The following is a 15,000-nucleotide window of genomic DNA, read 5'->3' as shown; positions in this document are numbered from 1 at the left end:
AGAGAGAGAGAGAGATAGATGGATAGATAGATAGACAGGAGGGGGACAGAGAGAGAGAGAGAGAGATGGATAGATAGATAAACAGGAGGGGGATAGATAGAGGAGGGGGAGAGAGAGAAAGAGAGAGAGAGATGGATAGATAGATAGACAGGAGGGGGACAGAGAGAGAGATAGAGAGAGAGAGATGGATAGATAGATAGACAGGAGGGGGACAGAGAGAGAGAGAGAGAGAGATAGATGGATAGATAGATAGACAGAGTAGGGGGACAGAGAGAGCTAAACAGAGAGAGAGAGATGGATAGATATATAGACAGGAGGGGGACAGAGAGAGAGAGAGAGAGAGAGAGAGAGATAGATAGATTAACAGGAGGGGGACAGAGAGCGCTAGAGAGAGAGAGAGAGAGATGGATAGATAAATAGACAGGAGGGGGACAGAGAGAGCTAGTGTGGATGGATAGAGAGATGTCGGCACAAAGGAGAGAGATAGGGATGGATAGATAGATAGACAGACAAAGAAGGGGACACAGAGAGAGCTAGAGAGAGAGAGAGAGAGATGGATAGATAGATAGACAGGAGGGGGAGAGAGAGAGTTAGAGTGTGGATGGATAGAGAGATGTCGGCACAAAGGAAAGAGATAGATGAAAGTGTGCAAGACAAGCGGAGGATGGTGCCAGAACATGGGGGAGATAGAAAGAGAGAAAGAGGGATGGATAGAGAGAAGGGAAAGAGAGAGAAGATGGAGGTGACGGGGTTTCTTAGGCCGACACTCTTCTAGACAAAAGACCACGAGGCGAATCAAAGGTTATTGGAGGTGTATTTCAAGGTGCTCCTGCAGGGAGTCAATTCCACATCGAGTAGAGGCAAGCAAAGACTAAAGAGGCACCACAGTGTTACAGGTTAAATACCAGTCAATCATGGGAGGATACCTTGGGGGTGATAGGTCAACATCGGGGAAGGTTCTACAGGTCAAGGTTGGGAAGGGGAGGTGAGTGGGAGGGGATTTTCTTATGGAGGAACCACACACAGACCCAAAATGGTGGACAATGTGTATTCCTTCCACCTGGGGCAGGGGATGTCTGCTAGGGCTTAACAAAGGTGTACTAAGACTATCAATTAGACATGGCACACACACACACACACACAGGAGACATGCTTGCAATGCAATGTAAGTCTATAAATTAATGGCATATCAATTTCCATCAGTCCCCTATTTGAATATGTAAATATTCACATCTTAAGACTATAACATACAGCTACCACAGGTGCATGAGACTCCCCTCTGCCATGTCCATACCTATGCAATGTTTCTACGCTTGGGGATTTTGACCAGAGGCAATGGCCCTGAGCAGTAACTGGCTTGGAGGGGATGGCGGTGACTTTAATACAGAGACATTCCATTGTCTTGTAGAACGCTAAGATAACTGTGATAGCCAGGAAGACACTTACCAGGCCTGATACCGGTGCCCACACTCCCTTGGACGTCTCCAAGGTTATATGGGACGGGCATCAGTGTAACCTGAGGGCATATTCCGGCAGATCCAACAGTTAGTATAATCTAAAGTGTCTGCGCAGTCACCCACCATCCCAACAGCCAAGTTTTCATGGTAGCTATGAGCATAGGCAGGGAGGAGTGCCAAAAACAACAGACATAGGGGATAATTACTATGGTATTCCATGGCTGACCAGACGTCAAATAAATTAAATATTTGGAAACAAAGGGAGTGAAATAGATGTGGGGAATGTGTCAGACCCCCTGCATTAAATGGAGGCAAATAATCGCGTCTCTTTTGAGGGTTGGTCACAAAAAGGATGTTAGCCCTTTCTCTCACAGGCAGAAGCGAAACCGGTTCTTTTTGAGGGGAAATTCTTCTGCAGCTCTGTGTTGCAGCAGCTCTTATGTTAAGCTGTGAGTGATAGTTGCGCATCCACCAACCCAATTTACCAAAATATACCCTTTCCCTGCACAGACTACTATATTGACATATATGAGCCTAAACATTCAAGGGCAATTCAGTTCATGGGGTGGTAATGCAGGCAATGTCCAGATTGGAGAAGGGGTCGAAGGAAGTCCGTGGTTGATGGTAGGACCTCGTGTAACCGCGCCTTGGGTGCGACTGAGACAGTCAGGGGGTGTTGGTAGAATCCTCCTGGTCTGTGATGTGCTCTCGGGACCCAGATGATGAGGATGGGGTCGTTGCAGCAGCCTGGGTGCGACTGTGGCGGTCAGGAGGTGATGGTAGGATCCTCCTGGTCTGTGATGCGCTCTCGGGACCCAGATGATGGGGATAGGGTCGGTGCAGCAGCCTGGGTGCATCCACGTCCACTGTATCTGAGGAGACAGGAAACGGGTGACAGTATGCATAGCAGAGGCAGTTGGCAGAGCAGGGCACTGATTGACACAGGCAGATCCACAGGATAATACAGTACATTTCACAATAGACACAGACAACCCATGGGACATGAACATAAAGACGAGCATGGTTATACCAGACCTACTTACACATCAGGTATAACCGTCATAAGTAGTAAGTTAGTACAACATGCAACATTTAGCCGGCGGGTAGTCAAGCAAAACTCTTGGTCTGGGAAAGATGGTAGATGTTGATTTCGCCGTGTCCACTAACACTGATGTGGGAGTGGCCAGCAATACTGGAAAAGGTTCCTTAAACTTAGATTGGAGAGGCTTAAGCACGCTGATGTTCTGGACAATTATCATATTACCAATGTTAGCTTTATATTAACATTCCAGATCGAATTGAGTTTTATCATCTGTTGTATGCTGGAAGGAAAATGCTTTGGTCATTTTGGAGGGTTACAGACACTAAGTCGGTAACTAATGCAGAGACGCCTATATTGACTGCTATGTCTGCTTGATCGTTCCCCTCTTGTTCATTGCTATTATTCACTGTGCGGTGGTTTTACATAGTGCCAGTTTGTGCGGTACTTGTGAAAACAATCGAGTCGTGATTTTGCTGGCGTGACTAATCGGTGTCTGTAGTCGTCAAGTCTGCCAAGTATCCCCTCTTTTTCCAAACAAGGCCATAAGAAAGGACTGTGTGGAAAACATAATCGCTGTTATTAACATTTGTGGTCGGCGCCTGTTGATTAACCATTGCCACCTTAGGATTTAATTCGTTCTAGCAAGGGGGCTCGACCATGGCTACCAATCAGTGACACAGTAATTTCAGATAAACTAATCTGAACTTTGCGGAGATTCAGTTTGACTCCCGCAGTCGTCGATGGCTTTAAAAGTCGAATTAGGAGTTGGCACATCATGCACTTTGTTTGGGGATGCTATCAATAAATCATCACAATATTGCAGAATACAAGAAGTTAACAACACTAACAACTGACTTCAGCGACAATCTGATGAATATGGGGATGGATTCAGCAGTAAACGGCAAAGAATGATAAGACCGTTAGATATATCTAAGGCTGAAAACATAATATGACTCGTTAGACTCGTTAAAAGCGCGGAGGGGTCAGGGAAATGTGTGACGATCAACGTGTGGCTGGGGGATGGAGCTGGAGCGCTCACCGATGCCACGTTAGGGTTGCGTTTACCTATATGAAGGGGGAGGGGGGGGGTCAATTTCAGCGACATCAAGCAAAATCTTAGCTTCACTTTGATGGAGAATATCATTACCTATTATGGACCCCTCTTGGCAGGGTCCGGCCCAAAATTGCATAAACCGTGGGGAGATGGGGACTGAGTTGCTGTAACCTGGCCATTTAAATTGCGCAAATTGAGTGTTCGTCAATAGTGGGTTTACATGTATCACTTACCGATGGCTCGGTATGCACGAGAAAGCTGTCTTCCGAGGAGAGCTGGGATATGGGGACTAAAGAGTACTACCTCTGAAGCAGAAGTCACTGATTTTATGCTGGCTGATCTTTAACGTTCATAGCAGCAAAGAATTCGCGCATTTGTTCCATAAGCTTAGCATCCCTGTTAAAGGCCTGTCTACGGTTTGAATTCCGCTTATTACGGTATCCAGGTATCTTATCAGGACATTTGTTAACCCAGTGCCCCTCCTGTTTGCACCCATGGCAGTGTCCTCGCGGAGGGGGGTTGCCATGCGATGTGTTCCCTGCGGGAGTAGACATGGCAGAAGGGGCTGTTAAATTTGCATGGGGATTGGGGACGTTACCTGCACCAGCCACCGCAGCTATGCGTCTGGCGGACACTTTTTTGGTAATCCCTTTTCTCAGTTAAACTGATATCAACTCGCTGCCCCCACTGTTTGAAGTCAAGCCACCTGTTGATGGGGGGTATGTGTTAAAGTATAGAGTCTTAAGTTCAGAATTAAGACCAGAAACTGCAGTATGAATCATCACATCAGAATCCAGGGTCACAGTCCAATCGCCCTTCACCTCACAGTAATGTCTATGGCGATCTTCAAAACGTTTAACATAATCAAAGAAAGGTTCTTTCTCAGCATGCCTGACCGCATATAAATCCACAAAGCTAGCAAACCCATTTCCAAGCAATTCTTGTACATCATCTTTGAAATCTTTAAAACATCGATGATATTCTGCAACGGACTGTGGGTAACTGTTAGACAGGTTGATCGATTGAATATCCATAGTGTATGCGTAAGGGCAAGCTGTCTCGACTAAAGATACCATATCCTTAATTCCTAGCTCATGGTTACGCATGGCAGACCAGATACGGTTCCATGCCTCAATGTTGGGGTCGTTTGGTTTTAGACGAGGGATGTAATTCAGTATGGAATGCTTTTCCTGCGGGGTAAGAGCTTGCCACACACCATGTGAACCGTTAGCAGATGTTTCATGGAAATTTCTAAGATTATCAGTGTCTAATCGTCCGCGACCTTCCCAACTAACGTCCTGGCTGGAGCTAGCGAGATCACCATGCCCAGTGGCAATCCTATTCCCTTCATCATGGTGTCTACGAACTCCTGGGGCATTTACTGCCGCAGGGGTGGACGCTCTGCCTCCTGTGGGTGGGGAGGGACGTGATGCATCAAGAGTAATCATCTCTGCCTGTGAGCTCTGCCCTGTGCTGTCATTCATGAATGTTAAATCCCGCACAGCTGGATCGGATCCCTCAAGGCTCACGACTGGGGCCATAGGGGCTTTTAAAATTTGCTGAGCGGGCACAATGGGAGAGCATGGGAGAGTGGCTACATTACAAAAGTTAGGGGCATAGGCGGGAGGTGGAGTAGCGTCTGATTGAACAGCGGCAATTGAAATACCAGCACCCGCGGCTAGAACAGGGTAGCCTACAGAAGTGGACTGTTTGACCACCCCGTCCAACCAACCGGCCCAGTTCTTTACATCAAGCAACAATGGCGGGCGATCTTGAACCATGTTCAACAATCCCCATAATTTGGTAGTGGACTCCACAACTGCATCCAAATGCTGCTCTGCATCTATCGGTTTGCCGTTAATTCCCATTAACACACCATTTTGCTGATTAATCAACATAGCACATAAATACATTCCATATTTTGCCTTTTTCTTCTCGCATTTTAAATCAGACCACCACTCCAAACTCCGTCTAACGCCCCAGATGGCCTTCCAGCCATCTTTTATCATCTTATCACATCTTTTCTTTTGGGTCTCCAGAACAAAGCGCGCCAAAGATACAGTCGTAGCAGGGGCAGTTTTTAACGCAGCCATATTAAATCAGACCAAGATTTTGCTTTGACCAGACAACACAGTTAAACACAACACAGCACGCTTGAAACAGACCGCCAAAAGATTGATTCGCTGTGGTCGTAATAATAACAATATAGGTCAATGGTAGCGAACGGGACCTTTTCTATGTGGAGAGTCTTTGTTTGATGTGAGAGCTCTATTCCATCCGTACAGGACCAAGTTAGCTATCCCTTTTTGAGAGATTCAGATGGCAGACTAATCTCAGTTTATACAGCGTTATAAACAGAGGCCACCGTGACTCAGGCACAATGCTGTCTAGACACTTGCACCTTACAAAATAGGGCGTCAGTCGATGCTGCGCGTAATGAATTTTGGGACTAAGCTTGGCAACGATGCCTTTACGCCGCCGCTGTGGCGCCGGATTTCAACTCTGATAGGCTAATGCCTAGACCGGCAGATGGCTGGTCAGAGAAACTCTGATGTACCGGCACGATGACTCGGTCTCCCTCGAGTCTGTCTCTCACTTTCAAACGAATTTTCTGCACATAGAATTAGCGTAAATCGCTTACCTGTCCCGTTCACAATGCTTGAGCGTCGGCTTGGTTCCCCTTTCTGTATTCGGATAGATTTAATATCTATACCAGCGCGAAGGACCATGTGACGGAGATGCTTAGGCCGACACTCTTCTAGACAAAGACCACGAGGCGAATCAAAGGTTTCTGGAGGTGTATTTCAAGGTGCTCCTGCAGGGAGTCAATTCCAACATCGAGTAGAGGCAGGCAAAGACTAAAGAGCCCACAGTGTTACAGTTAAATACCAGTCAATCATGGGAGGATACAGTGGGGTAAGGTCAACATTGGGGATGTTCTTACAGGTCAAGTTGGGAAGGGGAGGTGAGTGATTTCTTATGGAGGAACACACACAGCCAAAATGGTGGACAATAGATGTGTATTCCCCACCTGGGGCAGGGGGATGTCTGCTAGGGCTTTAAACAAAGGTGTACTAAGACATCATGACATGGCACACACACACACACACACAGGAGAACATGCTTGCAATGCAATGTAAGTCTATAAATTAATGGCAATATCAATTTCCATCAGAGGGATGGTGAAAGAGAATGGGCTACCCAAGAGAAGAAAGGATATGATGCAAACATATAGGTCATAAAAAGATATATGTGTGTTTATACATTTATATATTATTCATTTGTTCTCACCTTTGGCCAATATCACGACAGTCATGCGAATAAAGCCAAGCTGAATCTGAGAGCGGGATAGAAAGAAAGAAAGAAAGAAAGAGAGAGGGATAGAAAGAAATAAAGAGAGAGGGATGGATAGGGAGAGGGAGGGGGGCCAAAGAGAGAGAAAAGGCAAGTGAGTGCAAAGGCAAGGGGAAGATGGATGAATGATGTCAGAAGAAGGAGAGAGGAGGATGAGGAGAGAGGAGGAGGAAAAGGAGGAGGAGGAGAACAAAGTGCCTGAAGAGGGGAAGGACAGAGAGAGAGAGAGGGAGAGAGGGAGAGAGAGAGAGAGAGAGAGAGAGGGAGAGAGAGAGAGAGAGGGAGAGAGAAGAGAGAGAGAGGGAGAGAGGGAGAGAGAGAGAGAGAGAGAGAGAGAGAGGGAGAGAGAGAAAGAGGGAGAGAGAGGGAGAGAGAGAGAGGGAGGGAGAGAGAGAGAGAGGGAGAGAGAGAGAGAGAGAGGGGAGGGAGGGAGAGAGAGGAAAAGGAAGTAAAGAATACAAAAGAGAGGGATAGAGAGCGAGAGAGAATGAATGGGAACATCGGGTGAAGTGTTTTAATGGCAGAGACAGCATATTAAAGAGAGCAAGAGAGGGGGGATACACTGAGACTTCGTGGCAATATTGGGTGTTTTAATAAGAATGTGACTGTGCCGTCTTCGGTAAGCTCTACGCTGACAGCCAGCTAAACTCTTCCTACAAATCACGACTCTGAAGATGTACGTAGTCCACAGGTTTAATGATAACAAAATTCACAATAAAGGATAAAACATACCAACGATGCCTTGTTAAGGTCCAGATGTATGCAGGTTAGCTGTAGATAACACGAACATTAAATAATACGCTTGAATTGGCTGAACTGATTAGTTCGTTTGTCTTATTTATAGTTATATAAGGGTCACGCGAATTGACAGTTAAGGCTTAGTTCGTACAATGACAACTTGAAATGAAAACACTTATTGAAGCGCACGAACCACAACGGAAACACAATAGAATGTTAAACATTGTGACAAAACATCTTTTCTTTGCACCTCCCAACCAGACACACCGTAACAAAACACTCCCCGCCTGACGTGGATACACGTCACCCCAAAATCCATGCACAGTCCGTTACCCTGCCTCTGGAGGCAGAGGGAGCACTACTTCAGTGCCCCGGCCCAACAAAGAGGCTAGTCCATCTGGTTTAACGATCTTCACCTCTACCTGGCACACTTTACTGTCCTTGCCAGGGATGGCTGTGTTATCAAGTCCAAGAGGCCATACATTCCTGCGTGCTTGGCTGATCTTAAGGAGAACAACACTTCCTGGCTGAATGTTTGGCTGGCTGGACTGCCACTTGTTGCGCGCCTGTAGTGTTGGGAGGAACCGCTTCCTCCAGCGGTCCCAAAAGTGTTTGACAGGTGCTGAACCCGTTGCCACTGGGACCTGCAGAGGGTGGCAACTCCGAACCCCACCACCAGGAGCTGGAAGAATGCCCGACCCCTGCGTGAGAAGAGCTGCTGGGGTGCGCACGAGCGGGTCATCAGGGTCCGTTGTCACTGGAACAAGTGGCCTGGCATTGATGATCACCGCTGCCTCTGCCATGAAAGTCACCAGCACCTTAATGGAGAGAGCCACCTGGTCGTCATCCTTGATCTGCCTGAACACCGTGCATCCAAGGTGGTCGGCTTCACAGGTGGGCTGGTCCGCAGGACACGCTGGGGGGCTCACCAGTGGCTTGGACGCTGTTAAAGTTCTCGTTCTCATGGAACCCATCGGGGCGTGGCGCAAAGAAGGTAGAGCGTTTCAGCTCTGTGGTGTTCGTGTGAAACGTGCTGATTGTCAGTGGTTTGTGGTCATTGCCTAGGCACACATTTCCAACAATGACCCACCCCAAGTCCAACTTCTGTGCAAAGGGCAGGTTGTGAGAGCCATTCACCTGTTTGCGGACTTTATGCACTCTGATAATGTCCCGTCCTAAGAGAAGCATGATTGGGGCTTGGGGGTCGATGTCTGGGATGCGGTGTGCCAATGACCTTAGATGAGCATGATGGAGAGCCACTTCGGGGGTTGGAATTTCCTCTCTGTTGTTCGGGATGTTGTTGCATATTATGAGACTTGGTAATGGTATGCGAACAGTTCCATCAAAGGATTCTACTTCATAAGCATTGGCTCTTCTGCCTGCTGATTGCTTCACTCCAGCACATGTTCTCAGTGTGTATGGAGCGCTTGGACTTTGGTCGTTGAACACGTCGAAGAACTGTGAGCGAGCCAGTGACCTGTTGCTCTGTTCGTCCAGGATCACATACAATTTCACTGCTTTTTCTCTATGGCCAGTCGGATACACTTTGACGAGGCATATCTTCGAGCACGAGCGGTCTGTGAGCTCGCCACCGCAGACTTTAGTGCATTTGTTGTTGACATGAGACTGTGGTGAAGCTCCCTCCTGCTCCCCGCCGTGCTCAGAAGCATGGCCGACCTCTTGTTTCCAGGGTGCAGGTCCAGGGTGAAGTGCTGTGTTGTGTCTGTCGCTCTTACATTCAGAACACTGTACGTTGATCTTGCAGTACTTTGCTATGTGGGACGATGAAGAGCAGCATTTAAAGCACACATTGTTATCTTTGAGCAGTGTTTTGCGCTCTTCAATGGTCTTCTCTCTAAATGCCCGACACTTACGCAGAGGGTGTGGCAGGTTGTGCAGTAGACACAGTTTATCACCGTTGTTTGTAGGTGGCTCACCCATGTCAGATGTGGCTCTGGGGGATACCTCTGTCTTGTGAACGGAGACCTCTCGCTGTCTGTTTGGCTTCCATGCTGTTTTCTCTGTCCAGGGAGCCGTGTCTGTGCTGGCAATGAAGTTGAAGCTGGGATCGTTCATAATGCATGCCTGCTGGCAGACAAAATCCACAAAGAAGGCAAAGGGAGGATAATTCACCTGTTGCTGACGCTTGTAGGCTGCGCCTACTGTCGCCCACCTCTCCTGAAGGCGAGATGGGAGTTTCTGTACGATTGGGTTGACGCCCCTCGCCGTGTCAAGGAAAGCGAGGCCGGGCAGGTCTCCTTCACCCTTAGCTGCCTGCAGTTCCATTAATAGATCGCCCAGCTTCGTCAGCATAGATCCATCTCGGCTTGTTACTTTTGGGAAGCTGTCAATGCGTTTGAACAGAGCATTTTCTATTACTTCTGCTGAGCCGTACGTTTGTTCGAGCCTGTTCCATGTCATGGCCAGTCCTGCTTCTGGGTGGTGTATGTGGATTGCTCTTATCTGTTCAATGTGTTCTGCTGACTCCTTGCCCAGCCACTTAAACAGAAGATCCATCTCCTCACTCTGTGTCAGATTAAGGCCACTGATGGCATTCAGAAAGGAGCGTTTCCATGCTCTGTAGTTTTGTGGCTTGTCGTTAAAATGAAGTAGGCCTGTAGCCACAAGTTCACGGCGGGCTAAATATCTTACAAAGTCATTTACATGTGAATAGCCATTATCAGAGCTCGGTGGTATGGCATAACATGCAGGAGAAGGACTGTTGCAACTATGTGGCCTGGAATGGCGTGCAGGATCAACATGCTCACCGCTGAACCCGACGCGAGGCGGATCAGCATCTTCACACATCCTGGCTAGTGGCCCATGGATATACTCTTCTGTGTGGATGAGAGGCTGCTGTGAGGGGAGAGGATGTGGAGTAGTGTTGTTCTGATGCAGATACGACTCAGCTTTGATGTGTTCAGCCACATATCGCTTTGTGCCTTCTGAAGCCACCAATGGGACAGAGTCCATGTTTAGCCCACACCTGTCTCCCTCACTATTCTCATCAGTAGCAGCCTCAAGTGCATCCGCTTCAGCAATGGCTGCAGCTGCCTCTCTTTTATGCCTAAGCAATTCCAACTTCAATTTCAATTTAGCCTCTTCTTCAAAGTAGAGCAGACGTGCCTTTGCTGCTTCGGCTCTTGCTCTAGCTTTGACTGCCGCAGACCTTATGGATGATGCGCTGGATCTCACTGAGCACTGAGCTTCCGAGCGTGTATTTAAAGATGTGCGTCCACTGGTTGCCCTTGGCGACGACATGGCGTTAGCTGTTAGCTTGCGTTGCGTTATCTTGCCTGTTGAAAGCCCGTTGTTTACTGTGCCGTCTTCGGTAAGCTCTACGCTGACAGCCAGCTAAACTCTTCCTACAAATCACGACTCTGAAGATGTACGTAGTCCACAGGTTTAATGATAATAGATAGGAAGTGTAAAACTGAAATTTACAAAAGACATAGACAAATCAATTCTAGCATAAACATATAGTCATTGCATACAGTTACGATAGGTTAAATAAACATATATTGTATCTCACAAAATTCACAATAAAGGATAAAACATACCAACGATGCCTTGTTAAGGTCCAGATGTATGCAGGTTAGCTGTAGATAACACGAACATTAAATAATACGCAGGGGCGGTTTTAGGCACGGGCGACGCGGGCAGCCGCCCGGGGCGGCACTTTTTCATAAGACGTGGGGGCGGCAAGAGCACTTTAAAAAAAAAAATCATCTGGGCCACGAAGCGGTTTTCTATTATCTATCATATCACTGTGTGTGGAATTGGCAAATTGGCGCCCCCTGCAGCTGCAGGCGCCTCTGCTCGCTAAGAAGGTGCCGTGGACAGATCCTGAGTGAGAAGGGAGAAGGGGGAAGGGGAGGGGGCGCAGGGTACAGTTCACCTCTGGGTCTCTTTCTTCCAAATAACGCACATTCATAACATTATAATTACAGGCCTATAATTCCTGCACGTTTTCGTTTTTCTGAATTGTGTGAAATGGCTAATACAAATAGGTAATACAGAACGATTATGTGGTCACCAAGGGCAAGGTGAATTGGTGGAAGGACATCACTGACTGCTTCAACTTATCTCAAGATAACTATTGAATAATACGCTTGAATTGGCTGAACTGATTAGTTCGTTTGTCTTATTTATAGTTATATAAGGGTCACGCGAATTGACAGTTAAGGCTTAGTTCGTACAATGACAACTTGAAATGAAAACACTTATTGAAGCGCACGAACCACAACGGAAACACAATAGAATGTTAAACATTGTGACAAAACATCTTTTCTTTGCACCTCCCAACCAGACACACCGTAACAAAACAGTGACATTTTATTTATATCCTAACCTTTCCAAACTACTTTTTTTTTTTTTTATAAACTTTCCTGTAGCCCCCAGCATGACAAAACACATGCAACTTTCAAAGCATAGACTAACAGAGAGCTAATAAAACCAAACCAGGCAGAAACTAGACGCAAACAGAGATAGAGTAGGTCTGTAGGTTGATAGAGGCGATATGTCTACCCGGCCGACCCCAAGCAGATGGGTCCCCCCGATGAGCTGGGTTCTGCTCAAGGTTTCTTCCTGATAAAAAGGGAGTTCCTTGCGTTGGGGGGTTCAGTGTCTGGGCTCTGTGATGCACCTTGAGACAATGTAAACTGTTATTGGCGCTATATAAATAATAGAAAATAGAAAATAGAACATTTTAATTCATAACTACAGACTTTTATTCGTCCACTTTCTGCTCGGTCTGGAGGTGCTTCTGTTCCCCTGCAGTCCGATTATCTCCTCTCCATCTCCTGAAACTCTCCTCGTTCGCCTGACTTTTATGTGTGTACTTCCTGCAATCTCCTTCTCAGTCTGACGTTTGTGTTCCTTTCTGTCCAATGCAGTCAGATTGTCTCCTCTACTGGGTCACTTTTATTTGTAGACTTCCTGTAATCTTCTAGTTGGTCTACCGGTATTATTTTACTTTAACTCCCGCGTCTCCTCTATCTCCTCCATCTCCTGTGACTCTCTCTCTCTCCCTCTCTCTCTCTCTCTCTCTCTCTCTCTCTCTCTCTGACACTGTGTACAAATGTCCGCTTCAGTCGCTTTTCTACTGTCGTTTGTCTTTCCCGTAGTGTTCCCTGGAGCCATCCAATGGCTCTTCGAATCTCAGACTTTTTGTAGACTTTAGACTCAAATCTTCTGTTCAGTCAAACCAGTTTTCTATTGCCACTTAGTCTCGTAGTATTCCCTGGAGCGACCCTGTGTCCTCTGTCTCCTGAATCTCTTGAACTCTCTCTCTCCTTTTCTCTCCCTCTCTCCCTTCTCCCCCACCCTATCTCTCTCTCTCTGTCCCTCTCTCCTTCTCTCTCTGTCTCGCTCTCCCTCTATCCCTCCCTCTTTCTCTCTCTCTCTCTCCCCCTATCTCTCCCTCTCTATCTCCCTCTCTCCCCCCTCCCTCTCTCTCCCTCTCTCCCTCTCTCTCTCTCTCCCTCTCTATCTCCCTCTCTCCCCCTCCCTCTCTCTCCCTCTCTCTCCCTCTCTCCCTCCTCCCTCTCCCCCCTCCCTCTCCTCCCTCTCTCTCTCTCTCTCTCTCTCTCTCTCTCTCTCTCTCTCTCTCTCCCCCCTCTCCTTGACTGCAGTGCTGGAGTTGATCAGGTCGGCCATTGGCAGTGCCCAGATGCTGATGTCACAGAAGGTGCAGCAGTTCTTCCGCATGTGTCAGCAGAGTGTGGTGAGTCTAAACTCCAGGAAGCCAAAGGCATCTCCTCACACACTCACCTCACACACTCACTTCACACACTCCACTCACACACTCACACACTCACCACACACACTCACACACTCTCCTCACACACTCACACTCACCCACTCACCACACACACTCACACACTCACCTCACACACTCACACACTCACCCACTCACTTCACACACTCCACTCACACACTCACACACTCACCACACACACTCACACACTCTCCTCACACACTCACACTCACCCACTCACCACACACACTCACACACTCACCTCACACACTCACACACTCACCCACTCACCTCACACACTCACACACTCACCCACTCACTTCACACACTCACCTCACACACTCACCTCACACACTCTAACACAAAGGCATCTCCTCACACACTCACCCACTCACTTCACACACTCACCTCACACACTCCACTCACACACACTCACACACTCACCTCACACACTCACACACTCACCCACTCACTTCACACACTCACCTCACACACTCATACACTCACCTCACACACTCACACACTCACCCACTCACTTCACACACTCACCTCACACACTCCACTCACACACTCTTACACAAAGGCATCTGCTCACACACTCACCTCACACTGTTTTTTAAAGACAAATCTGCGTGTCATTATGCAAATTCAGCCTACAGACCTACATTGAAAGTGCATAACGCCACAGTTTACAAAGCATAGGCTAATACAAAATAAAATCAGCACAGATTTAGAACATCCACAGTATTTTTAATGAATCAAGTGTCCACTTTATGAACTGTCAAAGAGAAGAAATTCTTGAAGTAAATACTGACAGTAGGCCTATGGGTTCCAAGTTAAAATATAGGGCGGACCCTATGCTAAATATGCTGCTTGAATGTTGTTTAAGTGATAGTCGCGGTAAAGGAGCGCATTTAACTTACATGTAGCCAAACTTGCTTTGTTAATAAACAGATGTTACTCAGTCACACATCACGCTGAAACTTCAATTAAACTGTCACGAACATATTTCGGTCAGGGGCTTGTGTTTTATCCCAACACGATCATTCCAGTTATCACAGTCCCCCTTTTTCATTACGTTAGTAGGCAAGCAATACTAACCGGTTAGCTAACCAACTTTAACCTTAGCTAACTGGATGTCTGTGTAGACGTAAGCAGTGTTGGTCTTGCCTGTAAATGCTTCATGAAATTTGACGTGGAGTCCTTGGACAGCGACAGTATTTTCACCGCGGGGAGCCATAAGGTGCACTGTAGTACTGTTATGTTATTCCCACTTTCAGCTTTGAGGACAAAATAGTGTCGCTATTTCCAGCCAGGGAAAGCATTTTTTGAACTCGAGGTCATCATATGGACTTGTAGTTTTCTCTGTTGTCTTCTCGTGACGCTAAAAGTATCTGTAAAAGCCTAATTACGTCTTAGTTACCTTTTTTTGTATCCTACGTAACGCCATCCATGTATTCCGTTACTCCACAAGCCTTCTCCTCACACACTCCAATTACATGTGGACTCCAGGTTCAGGACCTGGAAATGGAACAGCATGCATCATCAGGTCTAAAACCTACATCCCACCTTCTTACAAGGTTCCTGAATCTTTTCA

The 15,000-nt window shown here is 47.1% G+C and overlaps 1 protein-coding gene across 1 annotated transcript in view; it reads left to right on the top strand.

The window, feature by feature from the left end:
• Positions 1-14,689, top strand: part of dlgap3 (discs, large (Drosophila) homolog-associated protein 3) — a 34,628-nt gene extending 19,939 nt beyond the window's left edge. Inside the window, exons 9-10 of the mRNA XM_031586638.2 lie at positions 13,279-13,370; positions 14,684-14,689. Coding sequence (XP_031442498.1) covers positions 13,279-13,370; positions 14,684-14,689 — 98 coding nt within the window. The remainder of the gene's footprint in view (positions 1-13,278; positions 13,371-14,683) is intronic.
• The last annotated feature ends 311 nt before the right edge of the window (positions 14,690-15,000 follow it).

Source organism: Clupea harengus, chromosome 19 (genome assembly GCF_900700415.2).
Source record: "Clupea harengus chromosome 19, Ch_v2.0.2, whole genome shotgun sequence".
Taxonomy (NCBI): Eukaryota; Metazoa; Chordata; class Actinopteri; order Clupeiformes; family Clupeidae; genus Clupea; species Clupea harengus.
This window is presented reverse-complemented; position numbering and strand designations above follow the sequence as displayed.